This window comes from Heterocephalus glaber, unplaced genomic scaffold (genome assembly GCF_053883595.1).
Source record: "Heterocephalus glaber isolate CG9 unplaced genomic scaffold, H.glaber_assembly_v1.0 deba00001504, whole genome shotgun sequence".
Taxonomy (NCBI): domain Eukaryota; kingdom Metazoa; phylum Chordata; class Mammalia; order Rodentia; family Bathyergidae; genus Heterocephalus; species Heterocephalus glaber.
Window position 1 is genome coordinate 49631613 of NW_028258324.1, and position 26644 is coordinate 49658256.

The 26644-nt window shown below is 34.0% G+C and overlaps 1 protein-coding gene across 2 annotated transcripts in view; it reads right to left on the reverse strand.

The window, feature by feature from the left end:
- The window catches only part of Spata16 (spermatogenesis associated 16), a 232536-nt gene that overhangs the window by 101566 nt on the left and 104326 nt on the right, over positions 1-26644 (reverse strand). For both annotated transcript variants that reach the window (XM_004834609.3, XM_087186515.1), the window contains one exon: positions 12033-12122. In XM_004834609.3, the coding sequence (XP_004834666.1) occupies positions 12033-12122 (90 nt within the window). The remainder of the gene's footprint in view (positions 1-12032; positions 12123-26644) is intronic.

Consider the following 26644-nt stretch of genomic DNA (forward strand, 5'->3'; position numbering starts at 1 on the left):
GGATCACACTTTTGATATGGTATCTGAAAAGTCATTGTTACATCAAAGATTTTTCATATGTCATCTTTTTATAGTTGAGTTATTTTTTAAAGGGAAGTCATCTGACTTTGTTCTTGATCAATATGGAATTGGTTATCCTAGATCTTTTTTTCTCTCAACTTTAGAATCAGTTTGTAGGTATGTGCAAAATAGTACTAGACTTTTAATTAGGATTATGTTGAATTTATAGATCAAGATTGGCTGAAATGACATTTTGACAATACTGAGTCTTACATAAACATAAAATATTTCTCCATTTATTTCATCCTTCTTTGACTTTTTTGTTTTCCTAATATAGATCTTGCACATATCTTACTTTTATATATAAGTATTTTATTTGAAGGGGTTCTATTTTAAATAGTAATATGATTTAAATTTTAAATTCTACTTGTGATAGTGGTCTATAGTTTTGTTATAATATTTTGTCTGGTTTTGGTATTAGAATAATACTGGCCTCATAGAGTGAGTCAGAAAATATTTCTTCTGCATCTGTCTTCTTAAAGAGATGGTAAAGAATTGGTATAATTTCTTCCTTAAAAGTTTGGTAGAATTTACCATTAAACCCATTTGGACCTGCTGCTTTCCTTTGGGACATTATTGATTTGGTTTCTTTAATATGGTGCTATTCATATTGTCCATTTCTAAAGCGAATTTTGGCAGTTTGTAGTCTATGGAAGCAGTCTATATAATTTAGGTTATCAACTTCGTGGGCATAGAGATATTAACAATATTTATTATCCTTTTAACAGGATCTGTAGTAATATCAGTTCTTCCATTTACGGTATCAGTGATTTGTGTTTTTCACTGGTTTTCTTTGCTCAACTACAGACTTATCAATTTAATTAATCTTTTAGAAGAACCAGGTTTTGATTAAAAAATTCTCTATTGATTTCCTGTTTTCAGTTTCACTGATTTCTGCTCTATTTTTTGGTTATTTATTTACTTCTGTTTAGTTTGGATTGAATTTCTTCTCCTTATAATGTTTCCTAAGGTGGAATCTTAGATGGTGGGTATTTTTAAATTATTATAGTGACTATTAACATATATTAGTTACACAAATCGATGGGATTCACTGATACTTCCATACATGCATATGTAGTTCAATGATCGTGTCCATCTACCTTCTTCTACCCTCACCTCCTCTCCCTCCTCCCTCTCTCCTTTCAGCATTCTTCCCAATCCCTGTAATCTCTAGTAATACTCTTCTACTTTCTGGTTTTCAGGTTGTTTTTTTAGTTTCTACATATGGGAGAGACTTTGTCTGGCTTGTTTCACTTGACATGATGTCCTCCAGTTCCCAGCTCCCATCCATTTTGCTGCAAGTGACAATATTTCATTCTTTACAGCTGAATAATACTGGATTGTGTGTATAAACCATGAGCACCTAGACTGATTCCATATCAGGTATTGTGTATAATGCCATGATACACATGACTGTGTCAGTTTGGCTTTTGTATGGTTACTTTATTATCTTTGGAAATATACTTGGGAGTGAAATACCTGGATAATATGGTAGTTCTATCTTAGGGTTTTGAGGAACTTCCATAATGTTTTCCATAATGGTTGTACTAATTTATGTTTCCACCAGTACGTAACTGTCCCTTTTCCTTTAAATCCTCACCAGCATTTATTGTTTTTTGTTTGTTTTTTGATAATAGCTATTATAACAAGGGTGAGCTAGTACTTCACTGTAGTTTTGATTTACATCTCCCTGATGGCTAACGATATTGAGTATTTTCATTTATTTATTGACCATTTTGATTTTTTCTTTTGAGAAGTGTCTGTTCAGATCACTTGTATATTTTAGGTAATTGGAATTACATTTTTTCCTTTTAAAATCTGCATTTTATGTTTTAAATTTTCCTCTAACACTGATCTCACTACATCCCACAGATTTTGGTAAGTAGTGTTATTTTTTTCCTTAAACTCAAATATTTTTTAAAGTTTCTATTGAGAGTTTAACCAATGTATTACATAGAGATATACTGTGCAATCTCTAAGTATTTGGGAATTTTCTGGTTATCTTTGTTCATTTCTAGTTTAATAACACTATGATCTAAGAGCATACATTGTATGATTTTCATTGCTTAAATTTGTTAAGGTGTGTTTTATGGCATAGAATGTGGTCTATCTTTGTAAATATTCCATTTGAATTTGAGAAAAATGTTTAATCTATGTTTTTGGCTGAAAAGTCATAGGTATTCATTGTATTTATTGGTGGCTTATTGACAATTTGTCAGTTGCTGATGTGAGTTCACTATGTCCTTTCTCCTGATGGCTTTGTGCATTTCTGATGGAGAGGTGTTGAAGTCTCCAACTGCAATAGTAGATTCACTTATTTTTCCTGGCCTATCTACCAGTTCTTGACTCACATAGTTTTACAGTCTGGTGTTAGGTGCACACATATTAAGGGTTGTTATGTCTTTTGGGTGAATCGAAGGTTTTATCATATGCAATATCTGTTTTTATTCCTGGTAACTATATTTTCTCCTGTCTTTGTCTAAAACTAGTATTACTACTCTTGCTTTTTCTTTTGACTACTATTATCATGATATATATTTTCCCACCCTTTCCACATAGATATATATGTTGTGTGACTTTTTTATAGAAGCACAGGGTTGGGTCTTGTTTTTGATCTAGGTTGACAATCTCTGTGTTTCAATTGATGTATTTAATGTATTGATATTTAACCTGATTATTGGTATATCTAGTCCAATACATTGTTGCTATTCTTATTTTGAACAAGTTGTTATTTATTAGATCAATTAAGAGTTAGAAAAATAAAAAAATCTTTTATCTTCATTTGTTTATTCACTTAACTCATTAACAGGCAGAGGCTAGAAAGATTTGGGGGTGAATGCTAGCAAAATCAAAAATTCCTGTGAATAGAGTGTTAAAGGTCATTCTGTTAAGGATTCAGAAGAGAGCTGTAGAGAATGTATCATTGTCTTTAGAGAATATCTAAAGAAATATGAACAGTAAAGGACATTCTGATGAGGTCGCAGGTGGAAATGGGGAACGTGGTACTGGGAACTAGAGGAAAGGTCACCCTTGTTATAAAGTGGCAAAGAACTTGGCTAAATTGTGTTTGTGTCCTAGTGTTTTGTGGAAGGAAGGGCTTCTAAGGAATTAAATACGCTATTTGGCAGAAAAAAATCTTTAAGCACACATTGAGGGTGTGGCATGGCTTCCCTGACTGCTGGTAGTAAAATGTGAGAAGAGAGGAACAGATTAATTTATAATGAATAGGAAATTAGAATTTAAAGAGTTGGAAAATTCTCAGCCTGGCCATATTGTAGAAAAGGGAAAAGGGTATTTGGGAGACAACACCCAGGGTATGGCCAAGCAGATTTAGGTTAGTGTGGAGAGGTGAAAGCCAGATGCTGTTCATCAAGACAAGGGAAGAAGCACAGCAGAGGCGATCGGTGCTGACTGCTCCTCCACTCCAGACCTTGAGTTTCAGAACTGCGTCAAGACAGGAGCTTTGGGCAACAACAGGACCTCGGTGCCAGGTTGCCTGAAGCCTCCACAGCATATACCAGCACAGCATCCCTCAACTACCTTTGTATGGCATAAGAGCCCTGGTGAATGGGCCCTTTTGGATGGGGTTGCTTCCCATATAGAGGGGTGGAGGGAGTGAGTTCATCTCTTTTTTGCCCTTTCCTCACTGTGAAGACACATCTTTCTGTTCTCCCCTTTTCCCTTCTGAATTCCCATTGCACATATTTTCACCTTTTGCAATTGTTCCACAGTTCTTTGATATTCTATTCTGGTTTCTACTTTTTGGTCCTTTTTTCTCTTTGCTTTTCAGGTTGGAAAGTTTATATTGTCATTTCCTTAGCTTAGAGATGCCTTCTTCAGCCATGCCCACTCTGCTGATGAGCACATCGAAGGACTCATTTCTGATATTTTAAAAAATCTGTATCATTTATTTTTGATTCTTTTTTAGAATTTCTATTTCTCTGCTTACAGTGGTCATTTATTCCTACATGCTGTCTACTTGTTCCATTAAAGCCATATTAATCATAGTTGAAAAAAATTCTGGTCTGCTAAATCCATATCTACCACATCTGACTCTGGTTCTGATGCTTGTTCAGCCAGTCTCTGCCAACTGTGGTTTGTCTTTTAATGTAATTTACATTTTTTAAAATTGAAAGGTGGACATAATGCACATAGTAAAAGAAACTCTAGTAGGCAACCCTTTATGGATTTAGTGTTAAGTTGTGAGGGGAGGGGAAGTGTTCTTCAGTCCTTTGATTAGATCTCAGTCTTTTAGTAAGCCTGTACCTGTGGCATGTGAACTTCAGCAGTGATTATTAGTTGTTGCCTTTTTCTTTTTATCCTTAGGTGCAATAGGATGGTTAGGTGGAGTTGGATGTTTTCTTTCACCCAGGAAAAGCAGGCCTTTTAAAGACCTCAGCAGGTTGGACTCTGGCCAAATAGTTTCTCCTGATGGTGGAACGCATTAAGAACAGAATGCCCTGGCATATTTTACAATGGTTTCTTTTCCTTCTGCCCTTATTTCTCTGAAGGCTCTAAGAAGAGATTCTCTAAGAGAATTCTTAGTTGTTCAGCATTTTGCTTTTTAGTGGTCTGGAATGGTAACTTCTAAATTCCTTATACACAGAGCTGAGAACCAGGAAGTTCCTCAGTGCCTGCAATAACTATCACTGTGTTCTTTGCTCATATTGATTTTCTCTCATTCTTTCTACATTTATTAGTTGTGCATTCTGTAAGGGAGAGTTTTCTTTATCCTTCATATCTGTATTTATTAAATTATTTAATATTATTTTTGAATAATAGATATTCATTTCACACTAAGAGTTATAATCAGATTCTATCAATATTTACTTTGAAACTCAAATTATTTCAACTTTGGCCATTGCAAGTTCCTTCTGTTTAGTTTCTTGTGTTTAATAGGCATTTAAAAAAAAAAATCCCTGCGTAGTTATATAAATAAAGAGGATTCGATAAACAAACACTAGAGTTGTTTTTTCTGAAAAATTTGCTAATCTTCAGTGTTTTAGTCTCTCTTTCTCTCCTCCCTCCTGTGTATGCATGTGTGCATGTTTGTGTGTGTGTGTGTGTGTGTGTTCAGTACTGGAAAGTGAATTCAGAACCTTGTGCATATTGAAGCAAGTACTTTACTGTTAAATCGTAGTTCTAGCCTTGTAACTGTGTTTTGTTTGAGACAGGGTCTTACCATGTAGTTCAGGCTGGCCTTATACTCACAGCAACCTCCTGCCTCATCCTCCCAAATGCTGGGATTACGGGTGTGTGCCACCACGCCCAGCTCTGCAACTGTGTTTTAATAAGACAAAAACATGGAAAGAAGGGGACAAAGTCTTCAACCTGAACAAAAGGAGAATAGAATAGATCACCTACTTAACAATTTCCTTACAAAATAACTAGTTCAGTGAAACAATAAGGAAAAACTTGGTGGAGAAAAATGGTGATGCTAATACCAGTTTTAGCCTTAGATCTTGGTGGAGCACAGGAAAGTAAGTAATCTTCCTTGGGAACTCCTAACCAGAACATATACTACCCTGGTTTGTAATTCTTATTCTTTCTACAGTTGATGTGAAAAAGGGAAAGATCAAAAAGAGAAAAGGCATTCTTGAAAAAGAATCTGTTGGGGTGATTTGCTCTGCTGGATATCAAGACATTATAAAACTATCCTGGGTAGGATTGTGTGGTTTTGAAAAACCAGTAGACAAGTAGATATATGAGTCAAATAGAGACCAACAATTATCATGTTCATATATAGAAACTGATATTGACAGAACCAACATTAAAAATCAATGCAAAAAGATTCAGTAAGATTAAATCAAGATAATTGGTTATCCAATGAGGTAAAATTATAGTAAGATTTCTACCTCAGATCATATATTAAAATGAATCATTATACCATTAGGTCAAAATTTTAAAGGCAAAGGGAAAACTATAAAACTTTTATAGACAATATAGAAGACTATCCTAATAGCTTGGAATAGAAGATTTCTTAAAACTCACACAGTGCAAATCATAAAGGAATTTCATAAATATGACTATACTAATGCCAGAACCTTAAGTTTATTGTCATCAAAAGATACTACGAAAGGCCGGGGGTTTTGCTCAGTGGTTCCACTGCCTGCCTCGCATGTGCAAGGTCCTGAGTTCGATCTCTGGTACCAAAAAAAAAAAAAAAAAAAAAAAGATACTTCAAAAAATATCTTTTCATAAATTGGAAGAAATTGCATGTTATACATATTGCTATAAATTATAATATATGGAATTAATAAGGAACCCTAAGAGTCAATAATAAACAAACAACAATCTAATAAAAATGTGCAAAAGACAAAGGTACAAATGAGCATTTTTCAGAAGAGGGAACATCCTGGCTAATACATGATTAAAACCACAAAATAAATGTATTAGAAATGCTCATTAGCAATCCATAAATGCAATTGAGAACAAGACAATACTGTCCCAAACTCAGCCAAATGGCAAACATGAAGTTTGACAGTACTAATTGCAGGAGTCCAGGTCTTAAGATAAAATTAAAATCAAAATTCAAATTTTCTTCTTATAAGCAGGGTGATCTTTGACAAGTCATTTAAACTCAAGCTACAATTTCTTCTCCTACTAAATGCAGCATATGACTTCTTTGTAGTTATGAGGAACAAAGACAATGCACAACAAGCAACTGACAAATTTTGGCATAAAATAGAGAGGGTCACAGATGATGGCTGTTAAAACTGACTTAATTAGGGTATAGACAGGAATAAAATATTCATACCAAAGTTTCATTGAACAGAATTCATTCCGTCTGAATACATTAGGGCTGTAAACATCTTTTTTTCAAAGCTTATAGCAACAGCAGTAGCAGAAACAGGAACAATAACTAATTGAAGGTTTACTATGTGCTGAGTTTAGTGTTTTAGATTCATTATTTCATTTAATTTTCATCATTATTATTTGTAACATACTATTCTTATTTACATTTTATGGTTGAAAAAATTGAAAGTCAAAGAGCTTAATTAACTTGCCCAAGGTCACACAGAACTAGTCATTTATAGCTCTGGGAGTGAAACAGTTTTCTCTTGACTATAATTCTCTAGTAGAGATGATGCCTTAGCAGACATATTCATAAATAGTGCTTTTGTCTTATAAGCAATCTTCACAATTAGTGAAATCCAGTTTAATTTATGTGCATAATAGTGTGATGAACTGATGTCAGCATTAAAAAATTGGTAAGAAATTTCAGTCAGAGTTCCTGACAGTGTGCTGTTAGGATTTCAGCCTACTCTTGGCTGTTTTTGACTGAAATGAAGAGAAGAGAAAAAGGAAAATTTGGAACCATGACTAGTTGATCTGAATTTTCTTCTTTATCTGTTTGAAATTCCACTTTCCTATCTCTGACAACTCCATACTCCTTAGGAATGATTGAACTATTATTCAAATGAAACAGTATTCTAAAATTCTTGATGTATTCATACACAAGTATTAAAAACATAGTCTCACTCCTTTCATTTGTTATACCAGCCAGAATCATGCCCTTTCAACCTCTATGTTAATAGTTGGCTTTCCAAAGGCATTGACTCTCAGAGCAAGACAGAATTTAGTAGTCTTGTGGTAAAATACCCCAGCTAAGTGATTGCTCAAAACATCTGGTCTCAATGTTGAGAAACTCATTTTCTCTTCAGGTAGCATCATCTGTCTTCAAAGAACTCTAATTATTAGCAACAACAATGACAAAGATAATAGCTCATTTTTATTGGAGTTTATGATGTGCCAAGTACTGTGCTAAGTGCTTGATATAAATTGTTTCACTTAATCCTCATAAAACCTCTGTGACACAGATGCTGTTACTATCTCCAATTTTCAAATTGAAAACACAGAGGTTAGATATATTTATCATACTTTTTGCATCTGTAGACTAAACTCTAATTCACTTGGCAACACATAGAAAACAGCAAAGAACTCTCAGAGTTAAACCTCAATTGCTTTGGATTAAACATTTCTACTTTTAACTGATTCTCTACATTCTAGTATTTGCAAAAAATGTAGAATAAGGTGGACAGTCTGATTGAAAGGGAGAAGAAAAGGAAGTGATCTTTATTTTTTCAAGTATAAAACATGGTATCTTGGGGCCTACACATTTTCTTCTGTATGTAGTTTTCTTTGTTTCCACTCATTATTTTAAGATGCAAGGCTGGACCTGTAGCAAATGAAAAACATCTTTTTGTGTACTCCACCACCAGTTTTATAGATCAGTGTTATGGCTTGTATCTAGATATCCCCTCAAAGCCTCATGCAGTCATAGGCAAGGCTTTTTGGAGGGGGGCTGGATCTAGGGCATGTGATGCTTGGATCAATGTCATCATGGGATTGACTCATGGTGTGATGATAGAATTAAATGTGAGTGCTACCTGCCCTAAGGGTAGCACAGATAAAATATAAGGGACAGAAAGAGGGTTGCTGGGGTCACTTGTCACTTGCTGTTTCTTTGCTACTTTGGTGGCTTCTGCCCACCATGAACTGTTTCTGCTCTGCAATGCCCCTCTGCCATGCCACCCTGCCTTGGAGCCACCCAAATGTAAGCTGAAACCTCTACAATATGTAAGTCAAAATAAATCTTTCCTCCTTTAAATCTGGATGTCAGATATTTTGTCTCAGTAATGAGAAATGTAAATAAGACAACCAACATTTGCAGAAAGTATACTCAGTCCAAGAACTTAGCATTAATAAACTGTTTTAGAAAAGTTTAGAGGTAATATGAATACAAAATAATAATGCATGCCATTCAAAAGAGAAAAGTAACAAAAACAATTATTATTATAAACATCAGTGTAGGATGGAAGAATTAACAAAGTCAATCAATGTTTGTTTTTCTCTTATGGATTTATGGATGTCCTTATCAACAGTCTTAAGTTCTTAAAAAGATCTTTCTATATTTTTAGGGAGAAGATTATGTATCCCTGCAATAATTTACTTATAATTTAGAACAGGACAGATATTGGGAAGTAGGAAGAAAATGTTCAAATGGGAAAGGGAACAAAATTCTAATTTTTTAAAAGACAGCCTGCTTTTCTTTAGCCACCTGTTATCACTGAAACCTAAAAAAGAGTACTTTTTGCTATAAGATTAGCCATTTACAGTTCTGCAATTTTAAATCTCTAAGACAAAAGATATGGCTATGAACTTGAAGCTTTATTATATTTTAACCTTCAAGGTTTCCCTTGATACCTATATCTCTACTATTACCAGAAAACTGGATGAACTGTGGTTTAAAAATGAGATATTTGACTTAATCCATTGGAAATTACTAAATATGTCTCTATTAGTGTCAATTTTAGATATCCCACAATGAGATGCAACATTTTTTGCAATGCTTATGTTAGGATTCATACAGCTTTGTGATATCTAGGGATCAGGAAAGTCACTTAATGGTAGAATTATCATGTTTATCCTTCGACATGATATTCCAACACACAATCTTCTTTGAAAATGACCAAGTGTGCCCAGTAAAGAGAAAGATCTTTTAGTCAGATGGCTAGTTTAAGAATAAAAATTAGCCTACAGGTTTCATTTAATCTATTTTTAGTCATAAATGAGAACTTTTGTTAGACAAAAAAATCTATGATGTATTTTTAGCATTTTGCATGCTGAAGAAATACACTTTACCCCTGTGTTTGAATCAGAACTAGTTCAAATAAACTAACACTACTATCATCTCTTCAGAATCACTTGTCTGGAGTCTACCTGTCAGACTGTTCTCTTCCCTTGCAAGATACATAATGATTTCATTTAAAATCATAGAGTTCCGTAACACTGCAAAAGCTGACACAGTTTTTCCTTCTTGCTCTTATAATACTGATCCTGAGTGATTGCTTATCAAAAAAAAATCAGTTTTATTTTACTAGATTCTGAGCACTCCAATTTGTTTCTGAATCACTCTTTTGTAGATTGTGATATATATATAATTTCCAGTAGGACCAACTTTGAAGAATAGAACAAGAAGGAAGAAGAGGAAAGGAAGGAGAAAGAAAAAACCCCCATAACCATCCAGGCCAGATCAGTGTTGGCTATGCTTCTACATCGCTTTCATGTTTGCTGAGCTAAAAGAAAAGATTGATCGCTGGTCTGGTAAGAAGCTGGAAGATGGCTCCAAATTCTTGAAATGTGGTGATGCTGCCATCGTTGACATGGTTCCAGGCAAGCCCATGTGTGTCGAGAGCTTCTCTTGATTTTCCACCTCTGGGTCATTTCTCTGGTGTCATCAAAGCAGTGGACAAGAAGGCTGCTGGAGCTGGCAAGGTCACCAAGTCTGCCCCAAAAGCTCAGAAGACTAAATGAACATCACCCCTAACACCTGCCACCCCAGTCTTAATCAGTGGTGGAAGATAGGTCTCAGAACTGTTTCTCCCAATTGGCCATTTAAATTTAATAGTAAAAGACTGGCTGATGATAACAATGCATCGTAAAACCTTCAAGAGGAAAGGAGAATGTTTTGTGGACCATTTATATTCTTTTTGTGTGTGACAGTTTTAAGTTAGTAGTTTTTAAAATCACTTTTTAATGGAAACAACTTGACCAAAAATCTGTCACAGAATTTTGAGACCCATTAAAACAAAGTTTAATGAGAAAAAAAAATAACACCATAACACCATAACATCACAACTTCCGGCTATCAAGAAACCTACTGACTCCCCTCTATGCTAACTTCTAATATCCTGCTTGTCAGTGAGGGTAGCCATAAATTAATGTATCCTAAAGTATGTTACTTAATTTTGCTTAATCAAAACATAGCGCCTTGCAAAAAAGAAACAAATCTTGTACACCCTGCCACTTAAATAAACCCCAAACAATGAATGTATGTCATTGAAAAATTCATGCACTAATGTTTCATATCTTGTGCATGACTGAAATAATCTAAAATAATCTGCTTTTCAAGGCATCTGTCATTTGAGGCTTTCATTGCACACTCATCCAGACAGCAGATTTCCCAGAAAATTCAAATATCCCAAGTAGTCTCAAACTCAGTGTTGAAATAAAACAAAAGCAAATGTGCTCACCAATTAGTTAAAACAATGGCATCACGATGGAGGACCCAGGGCATATAGATTTTGTGAGATGCATTGAGAGGACATATTAATATTAATATTAATGGACTATAAGGCGGGCAAAGATTATATTGGGGAATTATGCTAATCTTGATGGTGCAAATCCTTAGAAAGGAGACATTTTGGAGAAAGAACAGAAAAAGGCAAGTTCAATAGAGTAGTCTGTTTCGTATTGCTGTAACAGAATACTTGAGACTGAATAATTTATAAAAAGTGGAGATTTATTTTCTACAGTTCTGGAGGCTGGGAAATCCAAAGCTGAAGGCCTCAAACCTGGCAAGGGCCTTCTTGCTCTATCATGACCCAGCAGAAGGCAGGTGGGCAAGAGAGCTTGAACTTTTGTACCTGTAACTGTGGGGGGAAAGTGGAGGAAGTTGAGCTAATTTTTTATGAAAACTCTACCGTGGTGATTAACCCATTCTTGTGATAACGGCATTAATCTACTCCTGAGGGCTCTGCCTTAGTGATCTAATCACAGCTTCAAGGTTCTAACTGTTCCATCTTTCAACACTGTTACGTCTAGGATCATTTCTATGTGATTAGATTTCATCTCCAAAACTCACAGAATTGTATCATTACAATCTGAACCGGGAACATCCTCAAGAGTAAGAGGCCAAGTTCATTTCTAATATCTATGGAAGCTTTCCCATCATTGTCAGTGACCCTGTGGCTGGAAAATTTGAATTTTGCTAAGAGCTATGAACATGGAATAGCTTAATTAAAGAAAAAGATAGTCAATAATTGTTGGTTTGACATTTATAAGACAATAATTGGGGTAAAATTATATTCCATGAGAGATATGGAAAGTCCTCTTATGCTATTACCAGAATCTGAGAATAAAATTAATTTAACTTTAAATAAATCTTCACAAAATTATAACAAACATACCGGGCAGCTTCTGAATATCTCTCCAGACATCTAAATACTGTTGCTTGACGAAGATGGTTTCGGAAATAGACTGGGTTTAAAACAATGCTCCTGTAAAAAAAGTTAAAAGAAATGCAAATGTTATTAGGCTTTTAAAAGATAATTACCAGAAACCTATAGGAATGAAATCACATGCATTCAATTTTACATGCTATTTTAAAAGATACTAATGAATGAAGCCCTTTATTTTCCTGTAATTCTCAGTTAAGGCAAATAAGCAAGCATTATTAAAAAACAAATTAAGTTTGCATCATAAAACCAACTTTGTAATACTGATATGTTTTATAGATCCAATAATGACAAAGAATTTAAATCCACCTTACATTAGATACAAGACATGGTGCTATTTTATTTGCTGGTGTTAATAAATCAGGCAAAACCCATAAGATTACATATGGTTTGTCTATTTTGAATGAAAGAGGAGATTGTTAACTGCTGAATTTCAGTTAAAAGGAACTACAATTTGGTTGACATGTACATTTGAATTGCCTAATTAGGCTCTGTGTTTTCCCCCAGCTGGATCATGCAGTGTCTTGGAAGAAACCCTGTATGATAAGATAAGGCAGCTGGTCTTGATCTTGCCCATTTGGGTATGAGCCTTTCTTACTTTGGGCCTCCTCTGTCTCTTGACTAAAATTACAAGGTTTGACTTGTTGATAAGATGTTGTATTCATCTTTGTCTGCTGACTCTTCCCCTGTGTCCTGGAGTTCTGGAGTCTATTCAAATCCAGATGAGGAGATTATTACTCTCCTGCTGTCTTCTTCCCCTAGAGATAAACTGGTAGACATCCTCTTGCTTGCTTCCTTGAGAGCCAGCCTATTCAGGTTGGGCACCATTCCTGGCATTTGATGTGATGAGGTGAACTAGACAGATGCAATCCATACCTATCATCAGACGGGAATTGGGATGCACCATTAATGAAAATTTCAATGTAGCTTCCACTATGCTTGTTGATATGGGATTCCAAAAGTTACTGAACCTACACAGGGTTACTAAGTAACATTATGTGCTCCTGTTTTTGCAAGCTAATGAGAATCACTTGAAATTAGTTCATTATTGAAGTAAGTGGTTCTTAGCCTCTTTTATTTTTGAGCGGTGCATAGAGATTTTTGAGAATCAGATGAAAACTATGACTTTCCATCCGGAAAAATGCCCATAAATATAGTCGCCTAACTTTAGGGAACTCATATGACCCTTTCAAGGCTATTCATGAACTCTGGGTTAAAAAAACATGCAGACTAAAATAATTCTATTCCCAGAAACACTGCTTATGAAAAGGCAAAAGTGGAGAAAATCATCTCTCTGTCTTGTGAAGAATTGCAGAATAATATGATGATGAAATGGATTGATTATATAATTTAGTTCATTTTAAACACAAATAAGCAGAAACAAGATGAGTTAAGACAACTTTCTAAAAGTATACATGCTTAGTTAGTTGAAGAGCTATTTCAACTTTGTCTTACAAATTGGTCAGGTGCTTTCCGTAAACATCTCTAGCCAGAGAATTATACATTGCCATTGTATTGTACATTACCGCCTCACATATGAGGACTTCTGAATTAGGAGGGAGTAAGTTATTGAGGTTTTGCTGTACTCTATGACTAATGATTTGTGCCAAAAAATTAATTCTCTAAGAAATTAGGTCATTTTCTTTGATGAATTCTGATTAAAATTTTGGAGATTTAAGAACTATGATGTAGGTTCCTTTGATATCAAGTAGATACAAAACTATTAATGTCTGCCACTCATACATTTTATTAGTTCAGAAAGAAGTATATTCCCAAAACATTTTATATATTTTATCCCTGTAAAACCAAACCAGAGTGGTTAAGAGCAGAGTTCTATTAAAGGCCTGGGTTTTCCAATTTGGAAGAGAATTTTTTCTTCCATATCACAATTTACTCCCTCCTCTTACTTTATAACCATTCATTCAATTAAGAAAATTTAGTAAGCATCTATAAATGTGATGGAATAAAGTCTTTAATGAAGTGATACTTCTAGACTTGAACATCTCTTTGCCCATGATAAGTATTCTGCCTTTGCTAAACTATTTTCCAGACCAGATCTTTTGCCCAAAATGGATTATGTCAGAGCAAAGGATGGAGTGCTGTGATCTAGAATAGTGAGAGAAAGGTAAAAAGAAAAAAAAAAGAAGACAGAGGTGGGAAAGGAGGGCTCAAAGTGCCATTTGATGTAGGTCAAGGAGATTTTTTTTTGTGGGTAGTGACAGTTGGTAAGGTGGACACAGTAGGGATTATTTCAATGTGATTTTTTTAAAAAAGATAAGTTTAAGTTAGCTTGTAATTTTGAGCCCTCTATGATGTTGGAGAAATATGAGCAGACAATATGAGTCATATTGTTAGACTGGACTAGGTTTATTTTCCTTCTGTAGTACTAGGGATCGAACTCAGCCTGACACATGATAAGCAAATGCTTTACCACTGAGCTGTATTTCCAGATCCTTTTACTTAATTTTGAGACAGTCTCACTAAGTTGCCCAGCCTGGGCTCAAACTTTTGATCTGTCTTTCTCAACCTTCTGAGTAGCTGGATTACAGGCATGTGCCATCACACCTGTCTTGGACTAGGTTCTTTCAGCCATCACCATAACCTCCCCTGTAACATGAGTCCTAGTGTAGTAAGAGAGGCCCAAAGAAGACCCTGACCAAGTCTCTACCTTGAAGGTGAAATTATAAGAGTATTCGGAAGTTTTGGAAGAGACGTTATATCTGGTAATCTATTATCTTTGACTCTTACAGTGATTGCAGTTTTCATTGTGTGTTTATAATATACCCCTGTTAGATATTTGGCAAGCCAATGCTAGTGGTGCTAGTGGTGGTTGTAAAGCTTAGTTTTTACACTTTTATTAATTTATTGATGCTTTCAAAACTGACATATCCTTTAAAATGTGTATTTTATGTTGTGTGCAACTTGTAGAGGAAATGATGATTTGCCTTTTACAAAGTTCCTAATCGTTTATCATTCAATGCTGTTTGGAGTAGTTGCAAGAGGCAGTCTGTGATCAAAATGGACAATCTTACTGGCCTATGGGGAAAAAACTGTAATTGTAATCAGAGAGAGGTTGCTGTGCTGATTAGTTTGATTTTATCACAGAGGAAATAACTGATTTAGCTATGCTGATAGGGCTTTTGGTAAAAAATGAGAACCATGTTAGACGGAGTGGCTAAATCATAGAAGTGATAGAATGTTTGCTAGGAGAATAAAGTTAGTGTCAGTAACAGGCAAGACTGCTCACTCACTTGGTTGATCAACCCATTATAAGACAATGGGATCATGTACAAAAATAAACCTTATGACATAAAAATTTACTTTTAAAATCAATTTATGTCAGAGCCTTTCTACATAATTTTGGGGAAAAATCATTTCACAATTAAATTATAATTAGGCCGAGTCTTCTTGCCAACTGGCTGGTTATGACATGCCAAAACATAACTCCCTTTTTGCCTCTTGTCACAGCTGAGACCTCAATGGTCCTGTGATGCCATGACACATCAGCCAAAGACATCCTGGTTCCTTGAGAACTGAATAGTAAGAGAAAGGTGATTCACCTGGGGAGGGACAAGTTCCTGTTTCTTTCTTCCTTTTTTTTTTTTTGGTGGGGATCAAACTCAGGACCTTGTGCTTGTGAGGTGGGCAGTTGTACCACTGAGCTAAATCCCAGGCCCAACAAATTCCTTATCAGCTTAACTCATCCTACCTACTGTTGTAAGAATGTCTTTGTTCATCTTACCATCTTAATCAACATAAGCTTCTCATTGACCTAAGATCCTTATCAGCATAAGATCTTCATAGTCATAGGATTACTGCCACCCTCTGAGACATCTGATACTTCCTCCAATTATAAGATCCTTGTCGATTTAGCTTTATTGCTGCCCTTTGGGTCATCTGTTACTCCCTATGAACCCAATAAATAGTGGCAAGCTCAGGTTTCCTTCATCTTTGCTGCCCAGAGCAACTTTGATCAGGCCCAGAACCCAGCTTCTTTTCTAAGTCTCATTTCCCATCTTTATTCTTTAATTTGGCTTGTGCTGTTGTGGCTCACAGGAGACCAGGGCCCACTACAGGGGTTCTGGTAATGTCCCCTTTCCCTGTTCCCTACAAATTTATAACTGTTTTGTGTCTTATGCTTTAAATGATTTCTACTTGTGGATGCTTTAAAATTTATCTTTATATTAAAGTTCACATAACTTTACATGTGTACATGCTTGTTGTGTTAAGTTCTAAGTTTGTAAAACAAAATGTTCAAATGGGAAGGGGAACAAGGGAGGAGGGAGGGAGAAAGGAAGGAAGGGACAAGAAAAAAATGAAAATAGAAGAAAAAAATAAAAACAAAGCTTTTGTACATAGGGAGGGTAGGAGGGTTGAAGGGGGGAGATGGAATAAAATAAAATAAAATTTATTAAAAAAACCACTGAGGTCAGGATGTAAGTCTATTTCAGTAATTGTCCCAGATTTCCTTATTCACTTGTCAAATAACCCACCTTTCTTTCAGTGATGTGTCATATACTAAGTTCATCTGTACACCTGAGTCTCTGCCTGGACCTTATACTCGTTCTTTTAATCTGTCTACTTCCATGGTTGAACATGTTTTAATTATTATTATTTTAAAATTCATTGTAATTTCTAGAAAGGAAATAACTACCTAATATCCTCTTTGTGAAAAATCAGTTATCTAATATGGCAAATTTATCCCTCCTGATGAACTCTATAATCTTTATTTAAATTGTCAAAACATTATTTGATGGTTGGTATTAAACTAAAGGTATTAGATTAAGTAGAAAGAATAGACATTTTATACTCTTTTCTTCCCATCCAAGAATGTGACATTTCTCTTCTTCACTTAAATATTCTTTTATGTTACCTAGTAGTGTATTAATCCTTCAACTTTCTAAATATAAAAGTTTTACTAATGTCTTACTGGTTCTTAAATTTTAAAATTATACATGAGAATAGAGTATAAATACATATACACATATGTGTGCATATACACACATACATATCTACATACATACTATACATACATGTCTTACTACTAAAAAGTGATTAACAGCATCACCTAAGATTGTATCAGACATGCAAAGTACTGATTCCCTGCTCAAACCTACTGAATCTGCATTTAAAAAAGATCTAGGAGTATCTGTGTACATATTAATGTTTGAGAGTCACTGCATATAGAATGAGATTTTATTCTGTTTCTTGGCTTCTTATTGATAGCATTTGGTATGTGTGTTAAAAGCTTTTAATTCTTGTACTTTTAACTTAATATTCATGTTTGATTACTGCTTTTCAATATTTATATATATTTTTCTTCTCTTAATCCATAGGCTAAAAGAATAATTTAAATAAATGAGAAGATCTAGGAATGCTTCAATATCATTGATACTTACAGTTATAGATCAATTTGAGAAAAAATACAAGTATACATGTATTATTATTTTCAAAGAGTTATCAGAAATAAATATTTAATTTTTTCAAATTTCTTTTGAAGTTATCAAAATAATCTTATAGACTTTGATCTTGTTTGTTTGTTTGTTTTTGGTACCGAGTATTGAACTCGGGACCTTGCACTTTCAAGGCAGGCGGCAGAACCATTGAGCTAAATCCCTGACCCATGTCCCTTGATCTTCTGTAGTGATAAATTAAGGACTAATTTTCAAAACCATAAAAATTACTAAAAAGAATATTACAGCCAAAGTCTAGGGAAATGAACAATAAAAGCTACAGCCCGGACAAGAAATGAATAAACATAAAAGATCTGAATCTAAGTTTTTTAGTCTTAAAAATTAGCCTTTTACAAATCATAATGTGATTTTTATAAAACATTATACTATAATTGAATTGCTAGTTTAAATTTTGTTAATTTTTTTCAACCAAATCTTAAATTTAGCTATTAATTCTGCTTTTTCAGTTAGTTCACTTGTATTGTTATAAAATCATGCCTGATATCCATGGAGAATTGAATCCAGGATCCCTGCAGATACCAAAATCTATGATGCTTGGTCCCTCAGATGAAATACTGTATTCTTTCCATATAACATAATGACTTAGAATACCTGCACTAATAATACTTAGTACAACGCAAAGTGCTGTGCAAGTATTTTTATTATATTATATTATATTTTATAATGAATAATGACACTGAAAAAAGTCTGTACATGTTCAGTACAGAAAAAAATTTAAAAATATTTTCTATCTAGTTAGATTCACCAATGGAACCCATAAATATAGAGGGCAGACTGGTACTTATTAATCAATTTTTACCCCCTCTGCAATTAATTTTCTCTTATTTTAGGTATAGAAATTTGTTTTCTTTGAATTTTTTACTTATTTTAGCTTTGGCCATATTAAGAATAATAGAATATATTTTGTTCTGATTATAGTTTTTCTTCCTAGTCTTTAATTATCTTCTTCAAAATGTCACATGAATGGAGTCATATACTATATAGATTCACGTGTAAGCCTCCTTTCACTGGCATAAGGCTTTTGAGATTCATCTATATTGCCACATGTATTAATAATTTGTTTCTTTTTATAGTGCCTTTTAAGTTATTAGTGTATTCCACAATTTGTTTAATCATTCATCAGTTGATGAACATTCAGGTTGTTTCTGTTGGCAGACATTATGAATAAAGTTGCTGTAAGTATGACTTTTGATGAAAGTCATTTCTCTTGGGAAAATACCTGGAGTGAGAATGTTGGGCCCTAACTAAACATATGTTTAACTTTATAAGAAATTGTTAAGCCTTTTTCTAAAACAATTATAATATTCGGTACCCTCACCAGAATTTGATGATGGTGGTCAGGAGGGTGAGTAAAATGACTAAGATGTCATATGGATATGTACCAATTCCCCCAAATGAATGTAATTATTTATATATTACAAACATATACTAATTAAAATATATTAAAAATAAAATGGGTCTATAAACTATTTGAATTGAATTTGTTTATTTTATGCAGTAAAGACTTTTTAATTGATGAATGTATAATTTCCTCTACTTTGTTTTTTCTCCCTATACTTGTTTGAATTCTTAAAAGTCTTTTACTTTTCTGCTTAAAATTTAGAAAATAGTATGTCAGTTGCTGAAATTACTGAGATTGTGATAAATCTATGTATAAATTTAAGGAGTATTGATAACCTAATAATACTAAATCTGCTGATCTATAATTATGCTACATTTCTCCATAACTTTGAATTTATTTAATTTCTTTCAATAGTTTTTAGTTTTAAGTATGAAAAAATCTTGTATTAATTTTGTTAGATTTATCCCAAAGTATTTGATATGTTTTGCTATGCAACTGGCAATAATTTTTCAATTTCTATTCCTCATTTTTTATGGTTAACTTACAGAAACCCAATACCTTATAGATACCTGAATATTGTATGTTGACCATATATTCTGCTGTTACTAAACTCGCTTAGTTTAGATAGCTTTTTCAATGATACTTTAGGATTTTCTACATGAATGATCATGTCTTCTGCAAATAAAGATGGCTTACTTCTTTATTTTCAATCCATGACTTTTATTTTCTTCGATTCTTTTTTCCCCCTATTTAGAAACTTGAGTACTATTTTTTACTCTTGCTCTTTTGATTTTATTCTCTTATGGTTCTCTGAGTTTCAGACTGGACTTTATTGTTTTCTCTTTAATTTTTGAAAATTCTTGCCTATCATCTGTTTCTGCCATCCCTTTCCATCCCTCTCACCCTTCTGGAAAATTTCCCCATAGCAGCCAAATGGTACTGAATGTGTGATCTGCTACGTGTTTGAGAGATTTTTCTTTTCTTGGCCTATTAGCATTAGAATTTCACTTGGTATCCTTGCTAGGCCTAAGAGAGGTTACTGTTATTTTCCAAGGAACAAAAGGAAATGCTTTTCTCTACCTTCAGAGGCAATGGAGGCAGGGAGTTTCCTACGTCTTCCTTACCAACAGTGGCACTTCTGTACCAGAAGCAATGGGTTTTTGCCTGGGCTCTGTGAGTGAGAGTTATTTACTATTGGTTACCTGTAGCTTAAGGTTTTAGCTTTACATGAGATTAGGGAAGCACTTTCTTACTTAGGGAAGCAAAGATATTTAGTCTTGCTCCCTTTACCTTTTGGATCATTAACAAAGTAATGATTGACTTATTTTCCTAGGACCACACACTCTTACTCTCCTGATAAAGTGCTGGACTTTAAAAACAAAAGAGTTGTTAGATCTAGAGGATGCCAGGAAAATGATGCATTTTAATTTCAACAAAGCATAATATCCTGGTGGAAAAGATGGTGACATTTATGCTGGATAATAGCATCACTCAGATTATAGCTAGTTGAATAACTACCACTATTGAAGTAGGGTCTAGGCTATGAAAAAAGGCAATTCACGGCTTTTTTATGAACATTATTTCCATTAGTGACTAAGATTAAGGAATTGAAATGGTGTCTATGGAATTTTCTAGTAGCATAACTTTTATCTAAACAGGAACAAATATCACTGATGACAGAAGTGAAATTCAAAATGACCTGGACTGGTTAAAAAACATAAAGCTTATATCATAGATTTAAAGGGTCAGTTTTAAAAAATTTGCTCATGTAGGAAAGTTTAAGGGCCTTTCATGTAGAAAATAGAATAATGATTCTATGTAATACCAGATGAGCCTAGGCAAAAAGCAGTGTTATAAAGTTACAAATAGTTTAGTTCGACATGAGGGGCTTAATAACCAATGATGTAACAGCCTTTGAGAAAAGTTTCTTTTTATTGAAATATTTAAGTGATAGAGTGCCATCTGTCAGAATATGTAGAAAAAAATTTTGTACAGAGTACAGATTAGTCTAAATGACTTTCAAGTATATTCAAAAAGATCCCTTATAGTACATTATTGAATGGTGAAGAGTCACATATTTTCCCTTAATTTCAGGCCAGGAGGTTGCCCTGATATAATTTCATAGATGCTGGTAGAAGATATGAGGTTCCCAGGATAAAGACAAAGTGCACTTAACTAACTACTCATATCAACTACAGTATCCAGAGCATTGGTCTCTTCCTGTCCTGGTTTTCTGGCCCTCATTCCCAGATGGTGATGGCACATGACGTCTTCACTTAAGTAGGCTGCTTTACAGGTGAAGAATACTGGGTTTAAGGAAGGAAAATCTTTTATACTGGCCTGGAAGCATGCCTGTCTTCTGCTCTGTAGGGAAGCAGTATATTCATTTTTTCTTCTAAGGCAATTTCCTGTACAGCCATCTTTGAAAAGATAGTGTGATGCAAAGGCCTGTCAGTACTTTGGACATAAGACATACAAACACGTAGGAGATGCGGTACCAATTGTTTCCCTACATAGATTACTTCTATCCAGATATGTAAACACTGTTACATTCATACTATTAATAAAAAGGATCCAAGAAAAAAAGATAGGAAAATGAGTATTGAAGGGAGAGTGGTTATGTTTATATCTATTGATGCTCTCCCTTAAGAAAGGTTTAGGAAACTTACAGAATACTTACAAGGTTAAATCAAAGTTAAAATAATCCACCCGGAAAACAACAGATAAACTGGATTATATCAACATTAAAAATGTTCATGCCTCAAAACGTACTCTCAATAGAGTGAAAAGGCTGCCCATGGAGTAGAAAAGTACATTTACAAATTGTGTAGCTGATAAAAGATCGATATCCAGAACATGAAAGAAGCTCCAATGACTCAACAACAATAATGAAACAAATTTTTAGAAAAGATGAAGGATTACAATGAATAACTTTCTGAAAAGGATGTACAAATGACTAATAAGGTCATGAAATGATGTTCAACATTGCAGATAATTAGGGAAATGCAAATCAAAACTATAATGAGATATCATCTCACACACACTAGATCACTACTAACAAAAAAACAAACCCAGAAAATTCGTGTGTATTATTGTGAAAATGTAAAATGGTACAGCCTCTAAGGAAAACAGTATGACAGATCCTTAAAATTACCATAAAATAATCATAGAATTAGTATAAAATCCAGCAAGGTCTTAAAGAAATATTTATACCTCATATTCATTCCAGTATTATTCACAATACTTTAGAGGTAGAAGCAACCCACGCATCCATTGAAAGATGAATGGATAAACAAAATGTGGCAACAACAGCAAAACACTATTCAGCCTTAAAAATCAATGCACATGGTATGACATGGATGGAACTTCAGGACGTTATGGTAAGGGAAATAAGCCTCACACAAAAACACAAATAATGTATGATTCCAGTTATATGACGTCTTTGTATTATGCTGCTATAACAATACCACAGATTGGGTAATTTGTAAACAATGTAAGTTTGTTTGACTCATCTTCTGGAGGCTGTGATCAGACAGCTGCATCTGGTGAGGGCTTCTTGCTGTGCTCTAAAGTGGTGGGAAGCATAACAAGGGGGCTTGTGAGAAAGAGAATGCAAAGGGAGGCAGACTCATCCTACTCATCTCATCCTGTTGCAACTAACTCACTGCCATGATAATGACATTGATCAATTCACGGGAGCAAGTTTCTTGGCAATTACCTTTTCAAAGTCCTACCTCTCAACACTGTTGCACTGAGGATTACATTCCAAACACCAAACACTGGGAGACCACCCAAATCATAGCATGGAAAGAATCTGGAGTAGTCAAATTCACACAGACTGAAAATAGAATGGTGGTTGCCACGTGTTAGATGAAGAGGGGTACAGGGATTTGTTTTTTAATGGGAACAGGCTTTTAGTTTTACAAGTTCAGTATGGTCGCACAAATATGTGAATTATTAGCATCACTTTCCTTGCATGTTTTTTTTAAAAGTCATAGTTAAATGAACAAAATAAACGAGGAAAGTGAGATTAAGAGTGAGAAGTTACAATGAAGTTGGATAAGGATAGTATAAAATATGTGTCATAAGATCCTAAAAGTTTGGTTTGGATAGACTATGTAGTTTTTTTTTCACAATTTGCTGATAGCTAGTGGAAAGAGAGAGAAACACACACTTTTAACAAACCACTTGCTGAATTCAAATATTTCTTGTAGCAAACCCAGAAAAATCAGTTTATTCAAAGATGTCCTATAAGGTAAAAATCTGTATACTTTATAATAGTTTTACAGAAGAACCAGTACACTCTCTATATTGTTTCTTCTTAGAATGATTTTCAACCCTGACTGTTAACACAGTACCAAATCTCAATCTAATAACCTAAATTCCAGGGTAGCTGGAAGTATGAGAATAGAAGGAAAACTAGACAGTAGTGACATCATGACACAGGGCTTCAGAGAAATAGTGATGTGTCTTTTTGGTCACTTGGTTTGCTATAGAAGATTGATATTAAAATTAAAAGCTAAAATAAAATACAACAGCCCACCACTTTTGGAGAAGAATTAAGAAGTCCATGTACTCATTTTAAATATCTTCCATTGACATGGCAGAAAAATGTAATGGCCCAGTTTTCTGTACACATGAGGAATGGATCAATTTTATAAAGTATCAGAGCATAAAATGACATATGAAGTATTGGGTTTTGAAATCAGAAAATTGCAGTAGACCATTGTCAAATAAAGCATATAGTTCTGTCAAAGGAGTAGCAGAGTAGGTTTTTACAAAAGCATGAAAGCAAAACCTAATTCTTTAGGGAAACAGTAACCAGAAGTCATTATCAATTATTTCTTGAGGTCTTAGTGTGAGCGTAGCTCAGGAAAAAAAGACGAGTTTTGGAGAAGTAGCCAAACAAAGTACCTCAAACATCATCTCTTGTGTTTTACATCCAGTTAGTTATACAACTAATTGTATGTGAACAATATTAAACTACAGTGTCTTCTCAAATGAACAACAGTATTTTATTTATTGACACGACCAAGAATTTATTGGTAAATACTTCAAAGAATTTTCTGTGCTGCCACAAAACTGAAAACAAAGTCAGAAGGAAATTGATACATTGTCACTGCTTACAGAACTAGTAATTAACCATAGTAAAGACATGTTTAAATATTATTTTTCTGTAGTATTTTAATATGATAGCTTGTTTAGGAAAGTAGAATGAGGATGAAGGGATACAAATAATTAATTTAATGGTTCAATGCCAAGAAACAGAAGCCTGTAGAAGGAAGTCTTCTAGGGCTTTAAGTATTTAATACTATTCATCCTAGTGAGTATTGTTAGTGAATATGCACTATATAACATCAAAAATAAATATGGTATTCTACAGGACATTTAGAAATATGCAGTGATATGCTTTCGTGATCAATGAAGAACATTTCTTTTTCTTGAAATCTGACTATTTTACTTGGTTAATTATTCATCCAGTAGAAACTTTTCCACAATGGGAACATATACTCCTTAATATTATTCATTTTTATATGTGTGGTGCCTAGTGAATCCCTGGCACTGAATGGACCTCAATCAATATTTATGGAATAACAAATTTTAATGAAGTGGATGAACAATACTCTTGTCTAGGAGCCAGAAAACATTCTAGTCTTATCTGAGATTCATGAATGAGGCTTACATCTATTGTGACCTAAATATATTGAGGACTGTTCTCCATTGATTTTTGTACCTATATTCTGGTTGAATATCAAATTCACACAATCTTATATTCTTTACCTTTGTGCAGATGTGATCAGGAGGGAAAGGCAATTAAAGTAATAATGGGATATATAAATTGAGATAGATAGGTAGGGCTTTTGAAAAAACTCCCAGTATAAAATTATTTTTCATAATTTGAAACCCTGAAAAAAAGCTCTCATTTTTGTAGACTGTATCTCCTCATCCCTCCTGTCAAATGTGTAGATAGAATAAACATGAAATGGATTCCCATTTATTTTTCATCTACATTGGAATCCAAAGAGTGTCCAGAAATAGCTGTTAGTAAATCACTTGGTCAGTTCACCCAACAAAATCGAATTTAAGTAATACAGTAAATCAACCTATCTTTTGACATTTAAATTTTTTTGTTCTTGACATTTTCTCTTAAAAATAATATGAGTTGGGCCCATTATCTTTTCTGCAGGGTCTGGGTTACAAATACCAACTATCAGCTCTCTTATAGAAAAACCATCAAGATTCAGAAACCAGAGATGTAGATGTGAGGCTCTATTCATCTGTCGGTGTGATACTGAGTGGGAGGAGGGAGGAGTTGAGGCGGTGGTGGCTCAAGCACAGTGTGTCAAGTTTCCCATGGTTTTCTATTCTCTGTGTTACTTGGGTGGGGTGCATTTTAGAATGATTACTTTGAAAAGTACAATTAATAAATTCCCCTCTGTTCTAACCTACAAGAACTCATTTATGATTCATTCAGCAACAATTATTGGGTGTAAACCATGTTCCAGACACTGTACGGGTTCTAAAGAAAAGAGCCAGAAGGGTAAATACATACTTAAACTGATATTTTGAGTAGCCTTATTGTATGGCAATACTAAATGTCTGCCTGAATTCTATGACTTTTTATACTGCTTTCAAATAGCAAATTATGCAAGAATATTTAAAATGAACGGGAATAAGTTATATTGGGCTCCATTATATAATTTTACTGAATCATAAAATGGGTTATTTATTTCTTTTAGAATATGATAATTAGAGGGATTTTTGATTTTAGAATCTGAGAATTAGAGGGACCTTTGATAGAAAAATAAAACCATTTTTTATCATTAAGTACTAAAATTGCTCGTATTAACTGCATTTTTTGGGGGTGGGATTGGTGGAGTCATAAATTAAATCCAGCAACAATATATTACTTACTATAAGGCCTTTCATAGCCCTTCTACCAAAAGAGAAATATGACTGTAATCATGCTCTGTGAAACATTAGGATTTCTGACAATCATCTGAAGTTTTCCTTGTGAAATTAGCAAATTTAATGAGTTTATATCACAGTGGGCCTTGTGCTTATGTATACAGTGTCTAGCTAACTTCCTAGAGTATATACTGTTTTTTGCAAGTGTAAAGTCAAAATATATCCTGGATATGGACTTCGATATAAGAAAAGCTTTCACTGCTCTATTCAATGTTTAGTTATTCATCAAATTACTATCACTCAAAGTGATCCCCAATTAGCAAAGTGTACTAATTACTAACCCTATAAGAATATTACTCATTTATTTTTGAAATACATGCTCCTTTGTTTGTGGATAGAGATATAAAAATTTCCCATTTTGATATCCTATCTTTTTTGGCTCAATGTACTGAGTCTCAACCTGTTGTGACTTGTATTACATAAAGTGTTGTAGCACATTATGCCGGAAGAATGTATTTTCCAGATATCTTTAGAAGGGTTTTATATCTATGAATAAAATAACAGCAGCATACATAGTGTTATTTTGTTTAAAAAGTTATGTTAGAAAAGAAGTTATTCCTCAAACAAAAGTATTAACCTAAATGTAAAAAAATCGTAAAAATGCATACAGAAAGAAACTAACACTTGAAACAGTGATGTTTTGTGTTGCATACAAAGGAGTAGAGAGATGAAAGATGAAAGGTTTGAAAAAGTGATTCCCAATGATAAGAGAGTTTAAACTTTGAAAAAATTTAATGTAAAAAATCAGAAGGAAGGGAGTTTTGAGTTTCGTTTTGAAG